We start from the raw sequence: 24,952 nt of genomic DNA, 5'->3' as shown, positions 1-24,952 counted from the left end.
CAAATTTTAAAACATGTCTCAAAGTAGCCTGTGGCCAGAATCTTAAATTATTTTCACCAGTTCATACCTCTTTATAATTAAAGTCTCATTCCCCATCTGTTCATAGTCACAATTCATTGTTTGACTTAAGAGAGGTCATTCATTCTAGTATGATTATGGCTGGAACCTTTAGGCTTGGAAGAGAAGGAAAGGTTGAGAGGTTCCCGGCAGAGCACCCACTGTGGATGAGCCTCATGGTCAGTGCCTCTCATCAGAAGTCAGATGTCTAGGCAGGAGAGTGCATTGCACAGTGGGAGAAGAGACCGGAGATTCATCCTTAAGAAAAGTTGTACATGCCTACATCCCTGTTTGCCAGCAGGTGGCAGAGTTGGCTAGCAAACTCTTCCCTGTAGGAGGCAGGCAGGCAGGCAGGCAGGCAGCTAGCCTTTACCATGGCCAGACTTTTCCTACTGTGAAGCCCTCCTGAGACTTCGGTCCTGGAAGCTCTTTTGATGAGCTGGTGGCTTTTTTTTTTTTTTTTTTTTTTTTTTTTTTTTTTTTGCTTCAAATCAACTCAGCAGAGTTCTACACCTGTGCTGAGGGAACAAAACAGGGTTGTATGAATAAATTGGTGGCCCCACCTAACCGCTCAGGGCTGTTTCCCCTGTCACAGAGGATATAAGGAGTAATCTTTAAATTGTCCTGTGAGAGGTTCTGAGAAATCAGTCACTTTAGCTTGTCCTCTCTGAATACGGGGGAGGAAGGAACGGGCTGCAGCAGTGCCCTATAACATACACTGATATCTCTGCTGCCCTCTTGGGACTCCCAGGGACACCCTGACCCTGGCCTCTGACGCTGGGAGGGTCCTTGGGAGGAATCCTAGTTGTGGAAATCTCCAGTCCTCTTCCAAAGAACAGTCAGAGGTCAGGTGTCAGTTGGCCTTACCACTGAGAGTGAGGGTAGGGGCAGCTGGCCTTGAGTTTCATGGGGGCAGGGGTGTGTGTGGAGGGGTGGAGCCAGTGCTAATAGCACTGTAACCCTGGCCATTCTGCTGCCTGGGTGTTGTCAGTCAGGTAGGTGGGCATTAGGGGCTTAATGCCTTTAAGGCATAGTGACCTGTAACTGGGATACATTGAAGACCTCTTAACCACCACCACCCCTACATACACACACAGACAGACAGAGACCATAGGTCACTGTTTAAGGGGGAAAGGAGAGGCCAGGCCTCTTACAGCTGGGCCTGTATAATGGCCAATCTTCACTGTCAGTTTGACTGGGTTTACATCCATAGAAGAGACACTGAGACACCTCTGGGTCTGTCTAGGACATTTCCAGAGGAAGATCCATAGTCTAGTGGATGCAGTGAGACCAGCTGTCTCAGATTCCTATTGCTCCAGCTAGGTTAGCTCTCATGCCGCAGCAGCTGAAGGCCTTCCTAAAACGTTTCTGTCGGGTATTTTATCAGAGCAACCAGAATATGCCCGGGCTTCCTGGAGCCTGGAGCCTGGAGAGTGGGGCAGGGGTCACTCAAGGTCTGAAGCTGTCTCAAGGAGTTACGGTAGACATGGAAGTACGGGACGACTCCTCCCAGACCTGCAAAGTGGGCAGGCTCTAGAGGACCAATCAGCTCTGGCCTTCTGTAAGCCCAGCCCTCTGGAGCAGAGCTGAGCCCCTGCAGAGGAAAGCAGGTTGCAGAGGACCCTGCAGGGTAAGAAGTAGCCACAGAGGCTCTGAGATGGGAGAGTTGAAGAAGCTTCTGAGGTGGCTCCCCCCCACAGTAGTGCTGAGACCCTCGGGGAGCTCCACCCACACCCGGGGATGATCAGCCTTCCAAGAAACTTATCACCTGGTAAACTCCCCTCGGCACAGACATGAAGAATGAGGCTGGTGACAGGCGCCATGCTTTCAGAGCACTTTAATAAAGTTCTTGGTGGCCTGGCTCTCAAGGTGCCATCCTTTTGGGTGGCCACTGAGGACTCTTCCTGGATGAGAGGCGGATGCTCATGATCCTGGGGCACCATCCCCTCTGACCCCTGCTGGGACCCGTATGTTTGGAAAAGTATCCAGATCCTGCCTGGACTCTTGGGGATACTGACAGTCCCCATCCTGGTGTCAGGCTCCCTCTCTCTGGCACTTGGAGGCAGATGGCCCTGCTGGTGGCCTGGCCCAAACTTGAAGCTTCTGGCTTCCTCTGCACTGTGGCCAGCCCTGCAGGAAACGTGAGCAGACATAGACAGACGCGTGCCTCTGCTCCTTTCACTCCGGGGCTCTGGACCCCTTGGTCCCTGTAGTCAAGCTCCCCAGGGTGGAGAAGAACTCCTCCATCTCCCTCTGCAGCAGCTGGTTCCTGCGCTCCGCATCCTCCCGGGCTCGCTCCGAGTTCCGGAGCTTGATCTCCAGCATGGCATACTTCTTCCTCTCCTGGTCCAGCTCCTCTTCCAACCGAGACATCTGCTTCCGCAGGTCAGCACTGCCCTCCTCGATGCTTAAAAATCAAGAAGAGGGGGATTTTCAGACTCCAGCTACTGGGTGGGGTACTGTCACAGCAGGAAGAGACCGGGTCAGGGACATGGAGAGGTGGCTGTAGGTAGGGATCTCACAGTCTTGCTCAGTGCTGCAAGCCAATGGGGGCTCCCTACAGGGAGGCTGCCTTCCTTGGGTTTATGACCCAGAAATGCCACCATAAGGATTCCTGCCCAGCACTGGGACTAGCAGTATCCCTGAGCCCTTGCTAGATGTCGCCTTTTGTCACTCTACTCCTGTCAACTGTCCTGGTGAGGGGAGGAAAAAAAAATCACCTTTCACTAGCAAGAGGGGCAGAGGTCCCTGACTCATGTTTTTATACTCTTACCCATATCTCCTGCTGCTTTCTATATAGTGCTCAGAGGAAGGTAACCTCCCTTCACCATAGCAGTGAGCATACTACCAGAAAGGGGACCTCGTGGAGGATGGCACTGAGGTCTCGCTTGCTTCTCTTCTGTCCCCAACCCTTCCATGGTATCCTCTCCTTGCTTGGGCCTCCCCTCTCTGTCTGTCCTATGTGAGAGTGACTTTGTCCAGTCTCTTGATGCTAAGCCCTCCTAGTAAGCTCCTGGCCTGGCCACGAGCATCTCTAACTGAACAGTCCGATGTGGAGCTCCTGAGAGCTTCCTCAAGCCGTGCTCTGTCCCGCCTCCTTCTCCTCTCCAATGAGTATCTGCTTCTAGCTCTTCCCCTACAGCAAGCACTAAGACTTTTATGCCAGGTGAGCTCTTCTCAGTTCATCAGAGAGCAAGGCCCGCCCAATCCACCTTCAGAACATGTGCCAATTTCTGTTTCTCCCACCTCTGCTGTTGCCCCCGTGGCCCATGCCATCCCACGAGCCTGGACTCCTATCGCTTCCTAATTGGTGCCTACTAAACCTCCAGTAAGCTTTCCAATAGAGAGCCAAAGCCCTTGAAACGCTCCATCTGTTTCTCCACACTCACTGTCCCCTGAAGAAGACCAAGAAGTATCCAGGCCTGAAGCCCCTGCCTTACTACCCTGCTCAAGGCTAGCAGAGCTCCAAGGCATGCTCTCCTACCCCCCCCCCCCCCACACACACACACCTCAGGCCTTCCTATCCTCTCCCGAGAAGGCCCCCTTCCCTCCCCAGGGCTCCTGTCCTGTATCCACTCCCCAGCACGTCATGCATTTCTGATGAATCTTGTGTATTGTCTCATCCTGGTAATCCCAAATACAAGTCAGGCCCAGAATTCTGGTGAGTTTGGGACACAGCTCTGTCCCCGGTATCTAGCACAGCATCTATCTGTTTTTCACAAACAAAAGATCCTCTTAGGGAGATACTGGAAGGGCAGCGACTGGATTACAGGAGGCAGAATGGGTGAGCACCCTGTATGCCAACAGAGCCTATTCCCAGAAGCCTGCTAGATGGGACATGGTGCCATAGTCCCCTTCCTTCCTGTGCTGGAGACCATCCTCTTACAAACTCTCCTTCCACGGGGCCCCTGTCAGTTGAGAGTGGTTCAAGGGCCTTCACTGTTCCCCTCCATTCTTCCCAAGGAGATCCTGTGTAGGGAAGGAGCGTTGTATAACTAGGCTTACTATAGGTACCTGGGATAGGCTGGGCTGCGCATTGGACAGCCTCTGGGCAACCCTCTCTGTGGCCACTTTCAGTGATACGGTCATTCAGGGCTCTGCTCTCACTGTATCCCAGAGAGCCGCCTGGCTCCCGACTCCTGTTCTACAAACTGACATTCTCCCTTGTGGAGGCCTGCCAGCTGACGGGTACACCCCCTCCCAACCCCGAATAGGCTAGTGCCATTTTCCAAGAAAGGCACCCTGGGAGCGGGCTGCTCTGAGCCCTGCCCCCTGCAGCTTTCCAAGCAGCCAGCATAAGAGTGGTCCTTTACCTTTTCAGGCTCCTCTTGTACTCAGTCCTCTGCTGACACAACTCTGCCCTGAGCTCGGCCACCTGGCCCTGGAGAGCCCGGCAGCGGCGAACATGGGCCTGTGTGGGGCTGCCTGGGTCATTGGGCTCACTGCTGCCACTGCCCACACATGGCTCATCCAGGCTGTGGCCCAGGTCCGGGGACTGGTGGCCCTCACTGCTGCTGGGGAGAGGAGAGGGCTCGAGAGCCCACTCGGTGTGTAAGGAGCTGCAGGCAGAAGAGTTGCTGGCCCGGCAGGCTGTGCAGCTGCTGACAGAGGCCTCTCGGGAGGACGAGGCTACAGACCATGACGTGCTGGCCACGCTGGCAGTGCTAGAAAATTGGCTAGATGGCGGCACATTGTCATAGGTGGAGAGTCTCTGTGCCGAGCCTGTATCTTTAAGGCGGTCCCCCGATGAGGCCCGACGGTGGCTGCGAAGAGACGATAGCCCGTTTATGAGCCAGTTCCCACCAGAGGAGATGATGGGTACCTCTAAGGATGAGTTGACCCCTTTGGGGCTCTCTGACCGGGATCCCTGCTGCCGAAAAGAAGACTTCCAGACAGGCAAAGTGTGCATCTTCTTCCCAGGGCTGGTGGCTGCGGGGCCAGTTTGGCTGCCAAGGCGCGGCGGCGAAGTTCTAGATAGCACTGCTGCAGCTGGCCCATCCAGAGATGAAGTCCTATGTGTGGGCAAGCCAGGGCTGCCAGGCTCACCCCGGTGATCCCTGGTGACCTCTTCAGAGCCCCACTCTACTGTGCCATGTGGTGAAGCAGGTTCTTCAAGGGAGGTTGCAGCAAAGAGCTGTCCATGTTTGCGGATGAGGACAGTCATCAGATGCTGAACCAGAGACGTGCCTGTGATAAAAGGGAGAGGTTGGCTGCAAGTGGCAATACCCGTGCCTCTAACACACTCAGGTCTAACTACAGCTCAGCCACAGGATGCCTGGTCCTGCGGGGCACCTCACCTGTGTCTGAATGGGATCTAGCATCCCAGCCAGTACCAAGCAGAGACAGGACTGTGCCCACCAAGCCCCTGAGCATGGAGGAAGCATAGCACTGCTCACCCTAGGGGGAGGTAGGTGCCATGCACACACGATGCTCATCAAGGCCACAGGATGATGGGTGGCAGGATGCAAGTGGAAATCAGAAGCCAGTAAGTCAGCCCATCCACCACACATGACTGAACAAAGTTCACACACACACACACAAATGCACGCACACGCATGCATGTACATCCTTTTTAAAAATTACTTATTTGGGAGCTCAGCAGTTAAGAACACTTGGTGTTCTTACAGACGACCTGGGTTCAAGTCCCAGCACTCAAATGGGGACTCACAACCATTCATAACTCTAGATCCGGGGGATCCAATGCCCTCTGCTAACCTCAGCAGACTCCAGGCATGCACATGATACACATAGACATACATGCAGACAAAGCACTGATACACATTTAAAAATGAAAAATTTTAAAGGCTTTATTTTATGTATATGAGTGTTCTATCTGCATGTGCGCTGCGTGAGAGAAGAGAGCATCAGATCCCATTATGGATGGTTGGGAGCCACCTTGTGGTTGCTGGGGATTGAACTCAGGACCTCTGCAAGAACAGGCAGTGCTTTTAACCACTGAGACATCACTCCAGCCCCAAAATAAAATTTTTAAGGAAGTATTTACATGAGTATTTTGCCAGTATGTGTTTATGTGCACCACATGTGTGTCTAGTGCCTGTGGAGGTTAGAAGAGAAAGTCAGATCCCCTGGCACCAGAATTACAAATTGTGAGTTGCCATGTGGGTGCTGGGAACCAAACCTGGGTCATTTGCAAGAGCAGCAAATACCACCATGGCTCTAGCCCTTAGCCCCTATAAATATGTGTGGAGATTATATATAGTGTATGTATGTATAGATACATGTGCACAGTGTTGCCCACCCATCACTCCATCATCCCTGAGATTCAATGCTCCAAATCTAGGAGCTCGGTGCGGGGCCCAGCAGCAAGAACAGGGTGATGAGAAGGTCTACAGTGCCTATTCTGCAGGCTTGTTCTCTCCAGCTGCCTGCAACCAAATACCAGAGTAGGGAGGTTCACCATGGATGGGAAGACCATGACCTGGGTGAACTCTGCACAGTATGCTAGTGATCCAGGAGGAAGTACAGGTTTTTCTCAGCCAGAAAACCGGGCCCTTCCAGAGTGGGCTATAAGACTGCTGCTGGTGTCCAACTTGGGGCCAAAACCAAGTCCGAAACCAGGGCCTCAGGCGTGTCCCCACCAGCTAGATGTGAGCATCCTGTGTGGACAGCATGATTCCTGCACTGGCTCTGTTGGGGACAGTCTTTCCAAGGGCTTGTGTATTCTTGTTTCCAATCCAGCCTCTCTACGTGGGCCCCTGGTGATTCATCTCACCTTGCTTGGCCTCCGTTTCATCATCTGGGACTCAGGGCAATTCTCACCCTTAGGTTGGGTGTGAGGATGGCACAGGAGGCTGCTTTGGCCCTTTCTCACCTTCTTCCCTTTCTGAGACTTTGTCTCATGTGATCCATCGGGCTGCCCTCAAATTCCTGAACTTCAGTCATTCTCCATCTGAGCCTCACCACGTTGCTTTTCAAAAACATCATTGTATTACTACTTATCACAAAAGAGAAATTCCCTGGTGCTTCACGGGCACATCCTCCAGGAGCCTAAGACAATCACTTGACTGTGACAGTAAAGCAGAAAACAGTCCGTGTGGGCTCAAGGACAAGGATCCCTGTGTCCCAGCTATCCCGTCATCTCTAACCATTGGCCATCTTAATGTTTTCCAAAGATTGGAGTGGAGGTGGCTCTGTCCCTGAAGATGGAGATAACATCTAAGCTATTGATCCCTGGCCAAAGCCCCCCCATCTTTGGATACTGCCGAATTACCTCCCCTTTACCTTCCATGATGGTTACTGGATCCTCTATCTGTGGCCGAAGAATGTTAGGACCAAAGACAGTTGCCAAGTTCTGGACACTCATCTTATTGACATCTGAGTGGGCCTGCACTTCATCCAGAAACCTGCAAAATAGAGAAGCAGCAATTGGTAAAGCAGCAGATTCTAAACTCCAACCTGCTATTGAGCTCCAAGCCCTGCCTGGCCACACCCACCAAGCCACACCCGCTTCATCCACTCAATTTGACACCACCTGGCCACCTACCACACCAACACTCCTAGCCACACCTCTCAGAAATACCCACCATACCATATGAATGATACTCCAGCCAGCCAGCCACATATTACACATATTACATGCTCTGTTCATCCATCAGACTACACCTCTGCTTCCACGCCCCAAACAGCCAAACCCCAGAGAGAGCCACACAAAGCCCACCCATCCCTACCCATTCAGCTCCACTATTCCCAACCACCCACTACACTATTATGCTACCTCCAATATCCAGTCATATCCTACACCCACCCAGCCTACACTTTCATATACGCATTCCCTCTAGCCACACCCTCCACCCCCAGCCCCCACTACACAGCCTCATCTTTGTGCCCTCGGGCCCCATTCCAGCCCCACACTCAGCCAGGCCTCTCAGGCTTTCCCTAGTTGCTGGGTATGGTCAGCTGTATGCACTTGTATCTGATCAAGACTGAACATCCCCCGAGACCTAAGAATATCAAGAGAAACAAAAGCCAAGGGACACAGTTTGGTTATCCCTGGTGCAGACGACAAATGCCCCAAAAAGCTCAGACCCCACCTGGCAGTGGGGGGATGCCATTCCTGCAGGCTCCTACCAGCACCCAGAATGAGGGTACATACCTCATAAGCGATATACCACATTTGGGGCTATAAACCTGTGAGGAAGGGAAGTGAGAGGTGCCCAGGAGGACAGAGGGCGGGCTGCTTCTGAAACCACTCACTCGCTACCTCCTGCAGCTCTGTGTTCTTCCACACCCCTTGCCATCCCGACACTTGGTGAGGCAGTGTTGAGAGGGCAAATGGCCCTTCTACACAGTCTTGTCTCTCCAGGGATGGAGGGGATGAGCAGAGAGCCAGAGCAGGTCAGAGGTGCCCCGCCCCGAAGAGGAGCCCCGCCCCGAAGAGGCGACTTACTTGCAGATGTATCTGAGCAGGTTGTAGTTGGCCTGAGGAAGGTTGCTCACTTGTTTAGCCAACTCTACAGTCCCCTTGTGAAGAAAGGAGAAGACAGCATTTCAGACACCAGCAGTAAGGCCTCTTCTGAGGACTGTGAGACAGGAGAAGGGAGGTGTGGCCAGTCCCAGATGTCCTCCTCCGTGCCTCCAAAGTGTGACTGTGACCTCTCGGGGAAACTGATTTTTCTTTCTGGGAGCTGGGGTGAGGGGTGAGCCTCTCCGCAAGGCCACAGAGGAATGTCTCGGCTCACTTATCGGGACACAAATATTTGCCAGATAACAGCTCTCATCTTCCCCTCCCCCGTTCCCCACGCAGTCACAGAGAAGGCAAACAGTTCTTTCTGCCGCAGCAGCTCAAAGCTGCAGATGGCCAGGAGGGCAGCGTGAAGGGCAAGGGGCAGACACCCCCTCCCATCCTGAGAGCTGACTTGGGAAACAGGTAACAGGGCTGCTTGGAAGCCTGAGTCTGTGGGAGACGATGGCAGAACAGAAGCACCCACTGTGAAGAGGCCAGAACTGGGCAGCATGTATAAAAAGAGATCTACGTTCCACCCCCACTCCTACCTCTGTGAGAAATTTCTGAGGACAATTAGAGGGCTACACAGGCTTTACAGCACTCGGGGATCCCCTCTCCCCAACACAGCAACCTTCCTGTCAGGACTCGTGCAAGTCCTGACTCCACACGCCCGCTGCCCGGCAGTCTACCCCAGGATGTGTCCCGAGAGGCACTGACCTCCCCCTCGTCCTTGGTGAGCAGCTGGGCGCAGCTGAGGAAGTCCTCATACCTGGCGAAAGGGATGACGGGCTCTGGGAGCTCCCGAAGGTAGAGCTTCAGCAGGGAGGCCACTGTGTGCACGTCTGTGGTGCTGGGATGAAGGGGAGACACGAGTGAGAGCAAGGCGCCAGGCAGCTGCATGACTAACAGAGGGTCTACCTCACATGTCCCGGACCGGACTGTCCTGGGCTCAGGTCGAGGTGTGTGCATATAGCTAGCTCCTCTAGAGCCAGCTGCAGCTGCCCCCGGTCAAGGTCGGGCCCAGGCTGCCCACAAGCACAGGAGGTGGGGCCCCTGAGCTACGGGAAGCTCTGGCTTGGGAAAGCTCATCAATCCCACACCAATGGCTCAGAATCTAGCTAGTGTCTGGTCCAACATACGGAATGAAGGAAAGCGCTCTTTTGTGATCATAGTGTGGGACTAGGAGCCCTTCTTTACACACAGTGTGGGACTTGGGAGATGTTCTGCTGCAAAAGCCACAGGGCAAAGCTGATCCACTCACAACAGTTGCTCTGCGTGGAAGGAATTAACCTATGACCTGGAGCAGCTTACAGGAAGCTCTCGTGGTACAGCCAAGTCTTTGCTGGGGCTCGCTTAGCTCATGGCTGAACTGGGGAATCTATATCTGAGGGATGCCATTGGGGCTGACCTGCCTGCAGGCATCTGAGCACTGACTGGACAGATGAGAAGTCATGCCTTGCCTCTGGATGTCCACAACAGGACGTAGTCTCCACTACTGGCTCAGTGTGTGTGTGTGTGTGTGTGTGTGTGTGTGTGTGTGTGTGTGTGTGGCGGGGAAGAGAGGTCAAGGGTATCCTAGCTCAGGCTCACGCCCTCTTTTCCTGTCAATCTGGGCACTGGCCAATCCTAACCACAGCTGTCTCCTCCTGGGTCCCAGGAGACTTTCCTAGCTCCTGGCTGCAAACCCCAGCTTAAAGTTCCTTATAGAAGGCACTGGGAGAAGATGGGCCAGGGACTGGCAGACCTTGGCTTATGCCATACACACCCAAGATCCACTCGGGGGGTCGGGAGGGAGGAACTCTTTCCTGACCTCCCCTCTCTAGCCAAGTATGCCTCTGCTCACTGCCCACTGCCTTCTCCTGGACCACTTTCTCCATCCACACTGGAGGCCAGTACCCTTCCCACCTGGGACTCTGTAGGGTCAGCAGCTACTGCTGCCTCAGGGAGACAGGAAGTGGGACTGGTTAAGTGGTAGCTCCCCCGACTCTGGTCCACAGACTTTCCTGCCTGCATCCCTGCTCAGAGCTCCCCGCCCCACCCTTATCATCCTTCGCCCACAGAGACCTGGTGCTCAGCTGTACCCTTGGCCCATTTTTCCTCACACTCTGGCTCTCCCATGGGCTCGCTCTGCAGTCCTCTGTCCCCACTCACAGTCTCTTCTCGAACACTTGACTCCGATGTCCCCAAATTCCCTTCCAACACCACTGTGAGCCCACCTCACCCCCCACCACATTCTCACTAGCACAGAAGAGAGCATCCCAGGACGAGCCTGGGTATCTCATAGTGTAAGCTACATGCAGCTGGTGGGCTAAGGCCAGGCCACAGAAAGCCCAGTGGGTCACAGACCTGCTCAGGTCAAGTCATCTGTCTCCACTGCCCACGCCCCATCTGCAGCATCTCATCCTCTCTCCATTTCCAAAGACACCTTCTTGCCCATGCCAACAACAGCATTCATCCGGAATGAAGGCCTTGCCTTTTAACTGTCTCCAATCCTGAAGAGCGCACGCGTATACACACACACACACACACACACACACACACACACCTGGGGCTGAGAGAATGTTTCTATGGAGAAAGAATAACTGGGTGAAAGGGGAGTTTTGAAGTAGAGGAAGACCAAGGCCAGAAGCATTTTATGTACTTAAGCTATAGCACAAAGAGCTGGGTGGGCAGGGGCTACAGCACCAGGCAGAGTAAGTCTGGGAGAGGGAGCCCCATCATGCAAGCCCAGTTGGTTGGTGTCATGATGGAGGGGCTTCTTCCACAGCCTGGAAGAAGGGTCTTGTCATGCTGCCAGAGCAGAGGTGTAGGTCTGTGGGCCTGAACTCAGGGACAGAAGCCAATCTGAGTCCAGGTGGCATCATGCATTAAAACAGGAGGCATGACGAGACAATGACACTCACTACAGGGTGGGATAGGCCGGAAGGATTGGTACCTTGCCCAGAGACCCCAATGAGCTTGACTATGGTGATGTGAGGTCTGACATCCTTCCAGTAGTATCTAACCTACAGCAGTGTATCTGACCCTGAACCTTACTAAAAGCCATTGTTCCCAGCCCCTACCAAGACAGCTCTTGTTTGAGGCCGTCTCTAACTTTGATGCCTGCAGAAGAGATGGCATCTGGCTGCAGACATGGAGAGTGACGCACAAGTTTCCACAAGAGTTTCACAAGAAGCCAGGTAAAGGGACTCGTATGCCCTCCCTGAAGAGCCATGGTTAGTCCTGGACTGCACATCTAATGAAAGAATTGGCCCACTCGGTGTGCTCGGGGCGGTCCAGGGCCAAGATGAGCGCTGCAGAGCCTGTCTCCTGGCAAAAGGAGCCGACATCTGAGAGGAGATGTCACAAGAGGCAGAAGCTTTATGGACGTCTGGTTTGGTTTGATGGCTTGATATAAGAACTATACAAACCCGCTCTGTAATGAGACAGACTGCACAACCCCACGGAGAGGCAAGCCCTCTTCCCCCATTCTTAGACTGGGCAGTGGATGGTAGTGTCTTCCCCTAGCCATGGGAAAGCCTCAGTGATGAGTATAGATCCAAAGCAGACAGAAATGACTGTCTTCCCAGAATCTGACCGAGATGGAACTCAGTTGCTTTGCCATCTTGCCATTACAGAAGCTTGGGCTGGGTCAATAGGGGAGTTAAAGCTAATGAGGTGTGTTGCAGTTAGCATGGAATCCGAGACGCAGCTGTACCTGGCAGCTAGCTGAGGCCTTCATTCCTCTACCCGGGTCAGGGAAGAGCTGTGGAAACGACCAGATGGCTGGCCTTGCCTGCGCAGACACCTTCAAGATCAGGACCAGCTTGATTCTGTGACCCACACTCTGGGCAGACTGGCTAAACATGCATGAGTCACATGGACAGCCAACACACCAGGCCCTGCTCAGAGATGCTGGTGTCAGGGGGAGCCTACCGGAGCCTTAGCAAGTGGTTCCACCTATACTGCCCTGCCCGCCAAAGCTCACCTGTCAAACAGCGGCTTCTCCCCACAGTCGAAGGAATCCTGCAGGTCCCTCACCAGGTTGGCCTGGCCAGGCATCCGGAAGAGGCCCTCTTCACTGAGTCCTCGCTCCCGGATGAAGTCCACACACTGCTCCACCAGCAGAGGTGCCAGCCGGGGACCAAACTTCCGCTCATGGTGCACTGTGTCCTCTAGCCGCTGGCCAAAGATCCCTGCACACAGAAAGGGATGATTCACGCTCCCTGGCACTCAGCACAATGGTAGCTGAAGAGTGTCTGGGACAGTGGAAGGCAAAGAATGCTGTGTGTGCGCCAAAGGAAGCTCTTCCCAAGGAGACAGACAGATTGGACACTGGGAGGGCACAGCCAGGTGGCTGGTCAGAGCTGTTAGGGCAGCAGTAGGTGTGGCCTGTGGAGCTTGTCTCAGCCAGGAGGGAAGGGCCCTTAGGGAGCATGCGCTTGTACTGGATGGATGGATGGACTCACTCACTCCAGATTGGAAACTATGCCATGCCCAAGCACAGGAAAATGAGCAGCTGCCTCATGGGTCAGCCCACTGGGCACTGCTGCACGAGGGAGGGGTCAGAAGGCACAGCTCAGAGGACCAGACCGATGGCACACTGATGTGAGAAACAACATCCCTCTCAACGCCATTCCTCGCAACGATGCAATGAGCATTGGGGAGCTAGCTCAGTTCAGTGGGTAAAGCTCGACACACAGGTGTGAGGCCTGAGCTCAGGTCCGGGCACAGCTGGACACGTGGCACACATGTGTAATCCCAGTGCTTGTGACCCCAGGGCAGGATGGGGAAGTGAAGGTGGGACGGTCCCTGAAAACTTATTGGCCAGCTAGCCTGGAATATGCAGCAGTGAGCCAGAGACCCTGTCCCTAAGGTCACACACCCAAGGTAGTCTTCTATCTTCATATGTGCCTTATGACACACACACACACAGAGACACACAGAGCGGGGGGAGGGGTGGGGGAAGAAGAGGGAGAGAGGGAGGGAGAGAAGAAGGGAGGAAGGAGGAGGAGGAAGAGGAGGAGCAGGTCTATGCACTGCTCAGGGTGGAGGAATGAATCACTGGGCACCACTAGCAGGAACAGGAGATGGTACAGCTGAGGCAGACATGCAGTGTGGTGGGACTTTCAAGGAACTGAGAACAGACTGACTGCAAGCAGTCCCAGCTCTGGGTAGACACAGAACTGAACGGAGACATGGATGAGGTGTGTGTGCACAGGCACAGCAGCTTTGCAAACAGCAACAAAAGATGGGAGACCATCTGCACCCCATCAATACCCACAATGCATTACACCTGCACAGCGAGACGCGGTTCTGCCTCACAAAGTCAGGAAACACTGAGAGAGGCTACGACTCAGAAGAATCCAGAAGACACAATGCGAAATAAGACATTCACAAAGGAACAAAAGTTGTGTGACCTCGCTGGTGAGACATTCCTACATTGTCATACACAGACAGGAAGTGGAGTGGATTGGTGGCTGCTGGGGGCTGGGAGGGAGGTGGGCATTCAGTGGCACAGCTTCAAAGCCGGAATGGTTACAGCACCATGTGAACAAGATTTAAGGAGGGTGGAGCAGATGGCAGAGGCTCTGGAAATTCTTAAGAACAAAAACCATAATCGTGAGCAAAATAAACGAACCCCCGAGTACACACTGTGTATCTTCTTTCATGTGAAGCTATAAATAAGTCAAATTGGTGTGTCAAGCCAGGGCTTAGCTCTTAGTGGGTCTGTGACCAGAGGTGCCTCGGGGTTCCAGCATCCCTGTATCTGAACCTGACACACTATCCCAGTCACACACACTTGAATAAAGCAAGACCATTGAACAGTGCCCGAATGGTTTGTACACTCTCCAATATGAAAACATTTGGGAGAAAAAAAAAAAAAAAACAACCAAAGCATCAGAAAGAAAAGAGTCCAAATATCTAATGACAAGAGTAGGAGAGAAGGCAGAGGAATTCCCGGCTAAGAACACTGATAATCTGATACGTGACAAGACTGGGGTTTCCTAATAGCCCAGGCAAGGAGTGTAAGGTGCCAAGATCTGTAAAGCTCTCTGCCCAGCGGGTCAGCAGCTGGAGAAACTCACTGCCTTAAGACACAGGAGCATGGTTCTCAACTTTCCAGACACTGTGACCACTTAATACAGTCAGTTCCTCATGGTGTGGTGACCCCCTGATCACAAAATTATTTTTGGTGCTACTTTGTAGCTATAATTTTGCTACTGTTATAATGCAGTACATAAATATCTGATGTGCAGAATGTCTGATATTTGGCCCCTATGAAAGCATCACTCAATCCCCCGAGACCCTCAAGTTGAGACCCTACCACCGTTCTAGGAGGTCTGGTCTCTAGAATGGATAGTGTTATTCACCTCCTCACTGTGCAGACATTCCCCCAAGGATGTCCTTTGAGGCATGACAAGGCCACCATGCTAGAGCGAGTTGTGTTAAGGACTATAGTTTTGTGGGAACTGGGTCATGGTGCAGCCAAGTGAGGAATTCAACCATCTCTCTGGTAGCCTACCTCATTCCCTGCTCCAAGCAACTTAAAAATAAGACGCATCCTACAGGATCACCCTTCTTCTCAGCTTCTTTCAGCCTTCCCTTCAACAACAGGGGTCAGCTGCTTCTGTCCATTGGTTGGGTGCAAATATCTGCATCTGACTCTTTCAGCTGCTTTTTGGGTCTTTCGGAAGCAGTCATGATAGATCCCTTTTGGTGAGCGCTCCATAGCCTCAGTAATACTGTCAGGCCTTGGGGCCTCCCCTTGAGCTGGATCCCACTTTGGGCCTCTCACTGGACCTTCTTTTCCTCAGGCTCCTGTCCATTTCCATCCTTGTAATCTTTCATACAGGAACGATTATGGATCAGAGATGTGACTATGGGATGCCCCCTTCCTCATTTGATATTCTATCTTCCTGCTGGAAGTGGGCTCTATAAGTTCCCTCTCCCTATAGTTGAGCATTTTATCTAAGATCCCTCCCTTTGAGTCTTGAGAGTCTCTCACCTCCCAGGTCTCTGGTACATTCTGGAGCCCCACCCCCACCTCCTTTTTCCTGAGGTTGCCTGTTTCCATTCTTTCTGCTGGCTCTCAGGGCTTCAGTCCTTTTCCCTCATCCAATACCACATCTCTCAAACACTGGACCACCAAACAGACAGAATACACAAGCAGATATGAGGCCCCCAACACACATACAGTAGAGGACTTTCTGTTCATTCAGAGATGATGCACCTAACCCTCAAGAGACTGGAGGCCCCAAGGAGTTCAGAGGTCAGGTGGGGTGAGAGGTGGGGGGCATCCATGTGGAGAGAGGGAGGTGGGAAGGAGATGTGGGATGTGGAGAAGTCAGGGGGTGAATGGGGGTGGAGAATGGAATATGGAGTGCATGATCTGGAAATTAAGCATATAGATCAGGGAAGAAAGCCTAGGACACATCAGGTGAATACCATCAGTGCCTTAAGAAAAGGTGTATGTGCTTGTATGTGCCATACACACACACACACTTTAAGCTTTTGTTTGTACATGTAATCATGTGAGCATGTCAGCTTGTGTGTGCATGTGGCAGGGACCTAGTCCAGCCCATTCAGTGTGGCTCCTGGAACAGCAAACATCCCAGCTGTTCAGCCGTCATTGTCCACATCGGAATGGAGGCGGAGGGACCCATGAGGCAGCAGGTCCCATGGACATCTGGGTCACGGCAGAGGAAGCAATACTGGTCAAGAGGGAAACCTGCCTCTTCTGGGCCTTGGCAGGTTAGTCCTCTAAGCCAGGGGAAGGCACTAAGCCTGAAGCCCAGGGACAAGCTGGCTACTTGGGCAGCTCCACGCAGGGCTGACTCAGGAGGCCTTGAGTCACCTCAAATAGTGTCCCAGCCTTTGGGGTTAGAGCTGGCTGGGCTCAGAGCACAGAGATTCAGCTATTTTTCTCTCACTCAGAACTCAGTCACCCACATGCAGGGCCTCAAATGCATGAGTCTACCTCCTGTCACGTTGGAAACATTTTTAAATTTTGCTTTTTTTTTCTCCATTTGCCCCTCTTTGTTTTGAGGTGCACGCGCTAGGCAAGCTTTCTAGAACTGAACTACACCCCAGCTCTTGAGTTGCTCTTGAAATAATCCACACTTACGATAGTGACAGGCCTACGTTCCAGAAAGTCAAGAGTGGCAGAGCACTCCGTAGTAGCTGTTTTCCCTTTGACAGAAACTCCCTGCCAATCCTCTGCAGTCCACAGTATTCCTTACTGGCCCCTACCCCACCTAGGCTGCTTCAGGCTTTGGGGCAGTCATTTGCCTCTTCTGCTTTAAGTCTGTGAATAAAGACTTCCCCAGATAACACCAGAGTCTGGCCAAGTGGGGAAGGGGACCTGGCTCACAGGGAAGCCATGGGAAGCCGTGTCTGGTGTAACCAGGAGCACCATTACTTCAAATGAGCAAGGAATAGAACATACAGAGGAAGTGCCCACGAACAAAGTGTCCCCCAGTGGGGCATGGGCTAGCCTGGAATGACCCCTGCCTCCTCCCATCCACTCAGAGAGACCTTCCATTTAGTGAGACTCACTTCCCAACTGTCTCCAGTGTCAGCACACACACACACACACACACACACACACACACACACACACACACGGGGTGGGGGTGGGGCGCAGGGCCTTCTCTCTCCACCACACCTCCACCCCAGAGTCACAGCAGTGGGAAGGCATTGCTTTCTTTGGGGCAGAGGTGGAGGAGTGAGTGTATAGGACAAACACCATGCAGTGTTCTGTCCTAAGTCCCTGCACTCAGCTCCTGGCCTCAGCTCGCAGTGACTGACGGCCACCTTCAGGAAGACATGAAACTCATAAAGCTCAGGGACTCCAACCAGCTTCCTTCTTGCTCCCTGAGCCCTATGCTCAGGATACCTGCCATCTGTCTCTTACTGTGTGCTTGTGCCTGGCCCTGTTCAGGTCCCCTATCCCCTGCCACCCGGAGGCTAACCATGATCCCCGGGGAAACTGCAGACAATACCATCCCCTAAGTAGACCATGATCTAAGTGTATGTATAAACTGAGCACAGGACTGTTCCAAGGTGTGGGTGAGGGGAAGATTTTTACTGTGTATATGAGGGAGAGGAGGGCCAGAGGCGTCTGGAGGAGATCAGAGCAGGAAGAGAGCCCAGCAGACTGGGCCGGGCCATCAGAGGAGACTGGGAGGGGGCGGGGCAGTAAGAAAAAAAGAGTGTGGGCAAAGGAGACCAAGAAAGACAGGCAGGAGCAGAAGATAAAAGAAAAAGCCTAACTGAAGAGCGGGTTGCAAGGAACTGAGAAGCTGCAGAAGGGAAGCCACGAGCTTGAGAAGTTTAGGGTAGGGAGAGGGCTGAGAAGAATCCAGATGCCAGCACGGACTGTGTTAAGGAGCATTTTTGATTCCCTCCGGAGCCTGGAAGCTAGTATGTCTGCTGGTACTCTACTAGATACCACAGAGAGCCATTTGTCCCAGTTTCTTTGGATCCAAACTAAGTAGTTGCCAAAACAGAACAATTTCAACGTTGTACTGGAATGACAGTTATGTGGATGTCCCCGATCCTCATATCCCGCCCCTTTCTATACTTGAACACTTTCACGTCAAGAAAGCAACTACTCCAATTGCCAGTGCTAGTCTTGTGCTTGGCGCCATTGTTGAATGAAGTAAAGGCTATGTGAACCCCAGCACTAACACACCATGACATCTGATCTGACAGGTGAGTGACATACACAGAACAGACACCCCAAAATGATGATTCACACCCCAGATGGGATAAAGTGGGAGGGTTCAAGATTTCATCACAATCCACAATCTAAAACTTAGGAGCTATTTGTTTCTGGAATTTTCCACTTAGTATTTTCAGGCAGCAGGTGTCACTGGACACTGGAAACCTAGAAAGTAAAGCTGTGGATTTGTGGGTGCTACCCTGCTGAAAAGCATCAGAGCAGCCCTCAGGCTGAGAGCACGCCCCCAGTGGAGGTCTTCCCTGTACAAACCAGGCTGGGAAGCAAGCTCTGCCCTACTGGCCCCCACCAACCAGCCCGTGGGCACAACACCTAGATAAGACCACCGGTGCACATGGCACCCAGTCTTGACAGGTCTGGTGTGACAGCCCCTCTCAACCCCTGCCTCCCAGAAAAGCCTTCTGAACATCTCACTGTCCCCAAATAGGGCAGCAGTCCAGCAGAGGGAAAGCCACAAAGTCCTGGCACTTCAGAACAGAAGAGGTTTTGAGAAGGTGGCGACAGAGTAAACACGTTAAGTAGGAGGTAAGGAATTGTGGGGAGGGAAGTCAGTGGAGTAACTCTGATGGAGGACACCTGGTGTCCGAGGATGAGATCGAGGCAAGGAGACAAAGGGTCACATGAGCACTGACCCCAGACACCATGAGGTAGGGGCACAAGCAGGCCAGTAATAAGAACACAGAGATACAGGCTCAGGGCACACATTTGGCTGAAACAGTAGACCACAACCTCTTTGGAGTGAGATCTGTCTTCACAGACTGCCCTGAGGCCCAAGATGGACCCACACTCCCAGGGCATCCCCTCCTTGACTGGACTTATGACCTCATTCCAGCTCAGCCTTCCGAGTCTTCCGTGCCAGCTGCCCCTGCTATAGACAAGCCATGTTCAGGCCTCCATTTCCAGAGGCTCCGCCCATTGCTATCTTTGCCACAGTTCCCCTGGTAGGCTCTGTGAACTCCCAAAGCCCTCCTGGCAAGTCTCAGAGAGGAAATGTGCCAAGAACCAGTTCTGGTAGGCTTGTCATGTAGCTGGAAACCCAGCCAGTATGTGGTTTCTTGAGGGCCTGGCCTACACTCGTCACCCAAGTGCCTGCTCTGCCAAAGGAGAGGAAGCTGGCAGAGGTGCCTTTCCTAGGGATGAACCTGCAGCCACAGCTTCTGCACTGACAGCTGCTCCCTCTAGCCTGGCCTACATGCCTCCAGTGAGCACATCTCAGAAATCCAGGCAAGAGTAGAAGTCACAGATCCCACCACTGCTCAGAGATCATTCTAGAAGACCCTGGAAGCAGCCCTCAACCTTCCTGCCAAGTCCTGAAGCTATGAATGTTAACACAGGGCACCTAGTGGTTTTCTCCTGACCCTCAAGGGAAGCCCTGGAGGAAGCCCAGCAAGAATGGAAGGCTACTGGGATTCCCTCCTGGTTCTGGTCCCAGAGCTGAGGCAGCAGATCGGCTTGGCCACTGTCTGCCTCTGGCTCTCCCCAGTGGTGAGTAGGCCACAATCAGCGGGAAGGTGCAATGAGAAAACAATTCTCCAAACGTTTACAAAGAGCCTTTCCTTGCTCTTTGGTTCACTCCCATTTGCAACCCACCAATACACCCACTTTGAACACCTACTTTGCCTTTGACAGGACTACTGAATGCCCCTCTTTCAGGCCCTACCTACTGATAGCCTCAGCTTGGGAAGGGATTGAAAAACTCTTCTAACTTGCCCCCCAGAATGGCCTGGAAAACCCCCACAGGTTAAGGCCATAGAGGATGGGGTTGCCCAATGCTAGCCAAGCCCAGGACATACTGATTCCCTCCTCTGGATGGTGGCTTTCCAAAGGCTTCCAACTGGATTTGGAGTCAGAGCCTGGGACCCACTTCCTGTGAGGTCTCAGAGCAGAAGGGGATGAGGAGGATCTTTAACAAATTCCTAGTCTCAGTTTCCTAGTCTCTTCACACAGGTCGGACCCCTGACAGGAAAAGGGGTGGGGGATCGCCAGGTCCTCTTCCCACCGACACAAACAGCACGTACATGGCTCTCCAGCCCTTTAAGGAACTATCTCGGATCCCCGACTCCCACGATATAGCCACCCTCCCGCAGGGCCCGCGAGCCCCGCGTCCCCTGGTCCCGCACCCTGTCGAGCCCCTACCTGGGGCAGCGGGCGCGCAGCAGGCGGGCAGATGGCAGGGCGGCCGGGGGCAGGCGCGGCAGCTCGAGAAAGCCCGCGCGGCCGGCATCAGGCCCATGGCGCGCCCGGGTGCGGCGGCGCGGCGGCGGCAGGAATGCCCGGCACGCGCACAGGTAGCGTCTTGCCCGCCGCCCGCCCGGCCTGAGCCGCCCAGGGCTGGACCTGGGGCGAGGGCGGGAGGATCGAGTGCCTGGGATACCTCCTGCCAGGCAGCTCTTAGCGCTGGGAGCTCCCGGTCCGCACCCCTTTCTCGGGGCCGCGGTATCAGGCGCTTTGAGTTCGCAGCAGCTCTCCACACGATCACTTCCTTCTAGCTGGGGACCCTCTTCAGGAACACCCACGCAGGCCAAAGCCCAGGGGAGGCAAGGGAGGATTGGGCAACTGGGTCTGAGTCAACCTGCGAGCAGGGCATTGATGCTTCACCTAAAGCAACTGTGGCTTGGAGGGCTCCATATCCCAGGCCTTCCAGGTCTCGGACCTCTTTGGAACCGGTACCCCTAGAGTTACTGGCAATGGTTTGGATTTGATCTCATCTCCTTGAACAGCTTTAAAAGATAATTAACAACTCTTTTTTTTTTTTTTAATACAAAGAGGCTATGGAGGCTCTAGAGAGGTTACGCTATTTGTCTGAGGTTTCCTAGCTGGGAAGTGACAGAGATCATTCCTCAAGTGTCTGTCTATGAAGTCTAACTTCTCCCGGTTCCTTCAGGAGAAGAGTCCACAACGTTAAGGTGTAGGGTCAGCCTACACCTGAAGGCAGAAGCAGAGCTGGAAGAGATAGAGGCATGGAGAGGAGGAAGAAGGCCCTGAGCCTGGGGGATGGGGCCTCCCTTGAAGGGAGGTGTGCAGGGGACAAGTCACTTTATTTGCTCACATTTAGTAGGCTCTCACTTGGTGTAAAGACCAAGGGAAAGTTTAAGGCTGCTCCAAGAACCAAAATACACAACCCACTGCAATATTTTTAAGAGCACCCCTCGAACCAGGTGTTGTGGCACATGTACATGCCTTTAATCCCACCACTTGGGAGGCAGAGGTCGGTGGATCTCTGTGAGTTCCAGGACAGCCAGGGCTATGTAGAGAGACCCTCATCTCTAAAACAAAACAAAACAAAACAAAACAAAACAAAACAAAACAAAACAAAACAAAACACAAACCCTAGTACAAAAATCCATAATGATCAAACTACCAAACTGGTAAATAAAGGCAGGCTGAGTCAGTCTCAGTCACATCCTGTCTTCACTTCACATGGGCTATTTTGATGTCCATGTCTCTTCCTGAAACCTGTGACTGCCTCACCTTACTCAGCCAGAGCAGCTCAGTGGGTATAAGCATGCTAAGGGAGGACAGGCGGTCACAGACCACCAAGGGACCCAGGACGCTTGAAGCATAAGAGGAAGAGGAGATGAGACATGTCAGCCCAAGCAGTGTAAAGGCTAGGGGCATAGTCTCCTTCCCTGGGTCCTTGGGGGAAGCCCATGCTCCCATTAATTTTTGGCTGTGGGATAATGAGACTCTTAGTCCAGGCCCTGAAACTAAAGTGTAGGGCTAAAGTCCTCCATTCAAGAGTGTGTCTAATCCAAAGTGTTCAGTTTCTCTCCTCACGTTACTATGAACATGGGAAGGGTGGAGGCTCCTACCTACTCATCCTAGGGTGGGTAGGTAGGTGCCCACTTGCTTTCTCCTCTCTGAGCCTCAGTTTCCCCATCTGAGTTAGACCTAGAAAAGCCCCAGGTGAGTGGAGGTTTGCAGCTGCCTCCTGCCTATGAATTCTCACCAGCCCTGCTTCCCTGAGCTCTAGTCTGTTGGATCAGGAGCACGCTTGGGGGCGGGGCTGGAAAGCTGAGACCAGTCACAAGGATGGTTCTTTTCCCTGAGCATCCTGGTAGCAGGCAGACTACTCGACTTGGGTGGGCATCTCTGAACTGTGTGTAGAAGTGCTGAGCTCCGTGGAGCCCAGTGACGGGAGGCAGGTTGATAAGACTACACAACAAGGGAGGGGGGATGGAAAAACAGGATGGTGGGAAGCAGGGGGGGATGCTGAGCAGGGTATGTGTGGTGGGGAGCTCGCTCCCCTGGCAGATAGCCCAATGCCCTGGCTCTGCTGAGCCTGGAGCAGTGGCTGCCACCTTTCTCCCCTGACTTGAGGACCCCAGATCACAGGCTCCTGGAGCTCTTCTAGGGAAGAGGCCTTCAGGACACCTGGGAAGGAGACCCAAGGAGACTGTGAACCAGTCCTTAAACTCTGCAGATGCCTGCTCTGCCTTGTGTTAGACTGACCAGGATTCCAGGTCTGTAGGGGAGTCTCCACCTGTCATCCTAACCTTCCTGCCTCACTAGAAGGGGCAGACAGAATCAGAACCAGGTTCAAGGGTCCAAGTGTCAGAAGCCCAGGCTCAGGCCCACTGGCTTGCCAGGTTGACATTCACTGGAACTGGAAATAAGACTGTCTTCTTGAGTCTCCCTCCCATTGAGGCGGAGATGTGGAGAGGATGGTGCTGAGGAGAAGTGGTTCCCAGCCTTCCTGACTCCTCCTCCCTTAGCTGCCTATACAGACTCACAGGTAGCTCAGACCCAGAGCCAAACTCTCACAATCCCTCAGCCTGCTCCACGCTGCCTCTGCTTCCACTGCCGCTAACCTCTGTCCTTGCTCAGCCCAACTCCCGGAGTCAATGTTTCTTCCACTCACATCCTGGAGATCTCATCACTCCTAGTTTCTGGACAGAGTTGCAGCCTGTTCAGTTCATCAGCCAGACCCAGAGGAGAGCTGCCCTCTGGCAATGGATAGTCAAACAGGTTGTGGTCCTGCCCTCAGGCCTGCCCAGGGTGCAGTCAGAGTCCCCTCAACACTGAAGGTCAGATCATCACAATCCCTGACTTAGAATTCTCTGGTCTCTTCTCTCTCCAAGTAGAAGCCCATTTCTCTGGGGCTTGGGGGTGGGGCAGAGGTGTGCACTCATCTCCTAACTCAGTCAGAACTTCCTCTAACTTACATCAGTGTTCTCACTTCCACCAGGGATAAGGATGGGGTCTGGCAGGTTTCCACCCGACATCTTCCTGGTTGGCTATGGCCTGGCAACACTTTGTTTAAACAATGAGACACCACTTTACACCCACAACTACAACCATTATGGCTATTAGCAAAACAGAAACAAAAGCCTCTAAGAAGCAAGGGGGACCCACCTCTTCCTGGGCACCTAGCAGGTGTAGTCACTGCCATCATCACTGTTGGCACAAATGCCAAGTCCTTTGGTTTAGACTTAAACATTTCTTCTGATGCCCATTTCTCTGTAAATAAACAAAGTGGCCAGGAGTCGGGAAGTTGAGTATCTGGCAGCTGCTGGGCTCTTGTGTTGTCCTTGCCGCCTTGATGGAGAGGACTATAGGTCACATGCCAGAGTAGCTACCCTCATGCCAGCACCAGCTGTTGGCTGTCACAAACACTCCAGGCGTGCTTTGAGCCAACTAGGCCACAAACTATAGCTGATTGTCCTGGCCCCTGAAGGCCCAGCCCCACCCAGAGCTGTTTGAGACAGTGTGAGGTCGATTTTGCAACCAGGAACTTTCAGGAACCATTTCCACCTTGGCCAGAAGGGGTGTACTCCCCACCTCCACCCCAGGGAAGAGAGGTGACTAGTAGCCAGGCCATGATTGGTCCAAAACATAAGGCTCAATGCCTGTGGGTGGTGCTAGAAGCTGGGATGTAATGGACCAAAAGAATGGTCTAAAGACTCCTTGAAGCATATAAGAAGGCTGCTAGGGCTGGGAGTTGGCTGGAAGACAACTCCTCCCTCTGCTGCTCTGTTCCACTGTAAGGTCTCAGCCGCTCCATCTCACCCAAAGCTTGATCCTACAATTGCACACCCCCTGCACACCATACTGATACAGGATGCTGCTGGTCCTGTGCTGATCACAGCCTGGTGCAAGAGGGCACCTGTACCTGAGTAGCCCTAACCCCTGTGGGTTCATGCACGCTTCTGCAACCCTCCAGTGCTGAACGCTGTTCTTACAAATGTACCCCAGTCATTCTGGAAGACGGCACTGACAACTGTAGGCACAGGTGAAGAGTTCGGTGTGGTCTGGGCACAAGAGGAAGGGGCGGAGAAACAGACAACCACTGAACAGAGAACTAATAAAACGCTGCCAGGAGCCTGAGGGAAAGCCTATAGACCGTGGTCATCACAGAGTCCAGAGAGCCAAGAATGCATCTACGTGGGGACACTAACCCTTGGAAGGCCAGCTTTCCAATACCTTAGGCCAGCACAGGGTCTATAACAGGATGCCACTTGTCCCAGCTTTTGCCTGCTTATTGCCAGCGCTAGCTGCTGTCAGACACGGAGGGAAACAAAGACACCCAGGGGCCAGCATTTGAAGGGCTTCCTTGCTTGCGCACAGTTTCTATTCAAGCAGAGGAAAGGTCCCCAGCCAGCTGTTGGGTGACAATTAAGGTGGGAAGAAATATGAACTCTTACATACGTCATTACCCATGGGAATGCTTGGCACAGCCACTGTGGAGAAGGGCATGGTGTTTCCTC

General features: G+C 53.1%; 1 protein-coding gene across 16 annotated transcripts in view; it reads right to left on the bottom strand.

The window, feature by feature from the left end:
* Window positions 1-1,877: 1,877 nt before the first annotated feature.
* The window catches only part of Arhgap22 (Rho GTPase activating protein 22), a 155,943-nt gene continuing 132,868 nt past the window's right edge, over window positions 1,878-24,952 (bottom strand). For 12 of the 16 annotated variants that reach the window (XM_011245053.3, XM_006518956.4, NM_153800.4 and 9 more), the window contains 6 exons: window positions 12,489-12,696; window positions 9,239-9,371; window positions 8,465-8,538; window positions 7,300-7,421; window positions 4,371-5,244; window positions 1,878-2,464 (listed from right to left, as the gene is read on the bottom strand). In XM_011245053.3, the coding sequence (XP_011243355.1) occupies window positions 2,236-2,464; window positions 4,371-5,244; window positions 7,300-7,421; window positions 8,465-8,538; window positions 9,239-9,371; window positions 12,489-12,696 (1,640 nt within the window). In that variant the 3' untranslated portion in view covers window positions 1,878-2,235. Of the gene's footprint in view, window positions 2,465-4,370; window positions 5,245-7,288; window positions 7,422-8,464; window positions 8,539-9,238; window positions 9,372-12,488; window positions 12,697-20,381; window positions 20,977-24,952 lie in introns of those variants that run through there. The other 4 variants (XM_006518963.4, XR_003950847.1, XM_011245054.1 and 1 more) reach the window with 4 other exon arrangements.

Source organism: Mus musculus, chromosome 14, assembly GCF_000001635.26.
Source record: "Mus musculus strain C57BL/6J chromosome 14, GRCm38.p6 C57BL/6J".
NCBI classification, from domain to species: domain Eukaryota; kingdom Metazoa; phylum Chordata; class Mammalia; order Rodentia; family Muridae; genus Mus; species Mus musculus.
The sequence above is the reverse complement of the archived record's forward strand: the minus strand, read 5'-3'. Positions and strand labels throughout refer to the sequence as shown.